At 52.9% G+C, this 2,217-nt stretch overlaps 1 protein-coding gene across 1 annotated transcript; it reads right to left on the bottom strand.

Moving 5' to 3' along the window:
• Positions 1-603: 603 nt before the first annotated feature.
• LOC104276133 (zinc finger protein 883-like) lies at positions 604-1,846 on the bottom strand (the record flags this gene model as incomplete). Its single annotated transcript, XM_009872325.1, is given in 4 exon segments — positions 604-612; positions 615-823; positions 1,505-1,591; positions 1,626-1,846. Coding segments are annotated over 4 exon segments (526 nt in total), but the record flags the coding sequence as incomplete, so codon positions are not given.
• Between the last annotated feature and the right edge of the window lie 371 nt (positions 1,847-2,217).

Genomic DNA, 2,217 nt, shown 5'->3' with positions numbered 1-2,217 from the left:
TGCGGCGTGAGAACAGAACTAGTTGAGCTCAGTAGTTACTTTACTCCTGTTTCAAAGCTGAGAGAGGCTCACACAATTCCTCATTCCCCCAAAAAACCCCTTGGTGGGGTGTTAGCACCCCACATCAACTTTGAAAATCATCTCTGATTATCCCTGAAGATTATCCTGGAGAATCATGCATGTGGATCATCCCTGAAGATCATCCCTGAAACATCACCGGGCTCCTGGGAATGAGAGCAAAGGCGTGGAAGTCCTCTCCTAGGGAGGGAGCAACCTCCTAATTTCATAGTACATCAGGCCCTTGAGAAGATCCCTGGCCCACCAGCACCTCCTCAAGGTGGGTCTTCTCATGGAAAAGACGCTCGGCAGCCTCACTGAAGGAATTCCCATGGACCTCATATATGTGGTAGATCTCCGGCACATGAGTCTCAGGTGCACGGTGAAGTTGGAGAGGTCCTGAAAGGTTTTTGGAAACTTCTGATACATCTATGGCCTCTCCCTGGTATGGATCCATTGGTGAACTGTGACTTTATTCTTCTCAAAAATGTTTTTCCCACAATTGAAGCAAGAAAAATATTCTTTTCCAGTGTGGGTCAATGATACCTGGAAGGACCCGACTCACGGCTGAAGCGCTCCCCACACTTGGGGCACTTGTAGGGTCTCTTGCTCTGGTGGGTCCTTTGGTGACGGACTAAGGTGCTGATGTTGTTGAAGGTCTTCTTGCAATATGGGCACGTGCAGGGGCGTTCTCCTGTGTGGATTATTTGATGGTGTGTCACGCTGTTAGTCCAGCAGAAAGTCTCTCTGACCACGTACGGATCTTCTGTTTGGTAGAGGCCATTTGTGCTCGTTTGGCTGATGGGATGTTCCTCACACTATCCCCTTCGCTTGTTGGGGTCTGCTCCTTCTAGTTCTCCAACTTCTCCTCCAGACCTGGGGGTGGTGGTTCTGGCTTCAGCTGGGTCTCTTGATGTCTGCTTGAGAAAGGGAAAGTCATGGCACCAACGGGACCTCTGCCACTGAGGACAGAAGAGAAACCGTAGGATCTGTTGGGGTAATGCTGGTTGAGAAGACCCGGGAGGGGCTTTGCCACTACAGACGGGGGATGCGTGAAGAAGGGACTCTGCATCCACAACTGAACCTGGGAGATGTTCTTGGATACCCTTTGCTCGCACCACCCCTGCCTGGAGGAGCTGCTTCCAGTGCAGTTCCCTCAGCTGGGAACATCCTGCTCAGAGCAGGACTATCCCTACTGACAGACCAACCCAACCTGGGGACAGAGCAAATCCATCCCCAGGGACATCTCCCACCCCATCGCCACTGCCACGCTGGGAGCAGGAACCCCAAAACAGCTCCACCACATGCTTCTCCCTCTGTCCTGATTTTAGCTAAAACCCACAATTCTGTTTCGTGATTTTTACTTCCCACTTTAGTCCATCCCCACCCACAGCTCCACGAAGGCAGGGGAAATCTCACCCTAAAGGCCCCACTGAGGAGGACTCACCTTTGTGGAGGGCTTTCAGGTGCCTCTTGATGTGATACCTCTGGCTGAAGGTCTTATCACAACGTGGGCAGGCAAAGGGCTTCTCTGCTTTGTGGGTGCAGCGGTGGTTGGCAGAGCCCACGCGTGGTGCAGAGGAAGGGCTCCTCCTCGATGTGTGTCTTCCAGTGCTGCAGGAGGACCGTGCTCTCAGTGAAGCTCTGCCCACGCTCTGTGCACTTGAAGGACTTCTCGCTGGCGCGGATCCGCTGGTGACGGGTCAGGCTGCTCTTGACGCTGAACACTTCTTGCAGACACCACAGGCGTGGACTGTCTCTTTGGAGCTGCGCATTCGTTTGGGCGTACCTGCAGCAAAGGGACATCCATGATGGGGCAGATCAGAGACCCAGAGACTCAGAGACTCAAAGACTCAGACACTCAGACACTCAGACAAAGACTCACTCAGAGACTCACTCAGAGACTCACTCAGAGACTCAGAGACTCAAAGACTCAGAGACTCAGAGAATCAGAGACTCAGAGACTCAGACACTCAGAGACTCACTCAGAGATTCGGAGACTCGGAGACTCGGAGACTCAGAGACTCAAAGACTGTCTTAGGTTGGAAGGGACCTTAGGGACCATCTAGTCCAACATTCCTGCCATGGGCAGGGACACCCTTAACTAGACCAGGTTGCTCAAGGCTCCGTCCAACCTGGCCTTGAACACCTCCAGGGAGG

The sequence above is a fragment of the Apaloderma vittatum genome, unplaced genomic scaffold (genome assembly GCF_000703405.1).
Source record: "Apaloderma vittatum isolate BGI_N311 unplaced genomic scaffold, ASM70340v1 scaffold35946, whole genome shotgun sequence".
NCBI lineage: Eukaryota > Metazoa > Chordata > Aves > Trogoniformes > Trogonidae > Apaloderma > Apaloderma vittatum.
The sequence above is the reverse complement of the archived record's forward strand: the minus strand, read 5'-3'. Positions and strand labels throughout refer to the sequence as shown.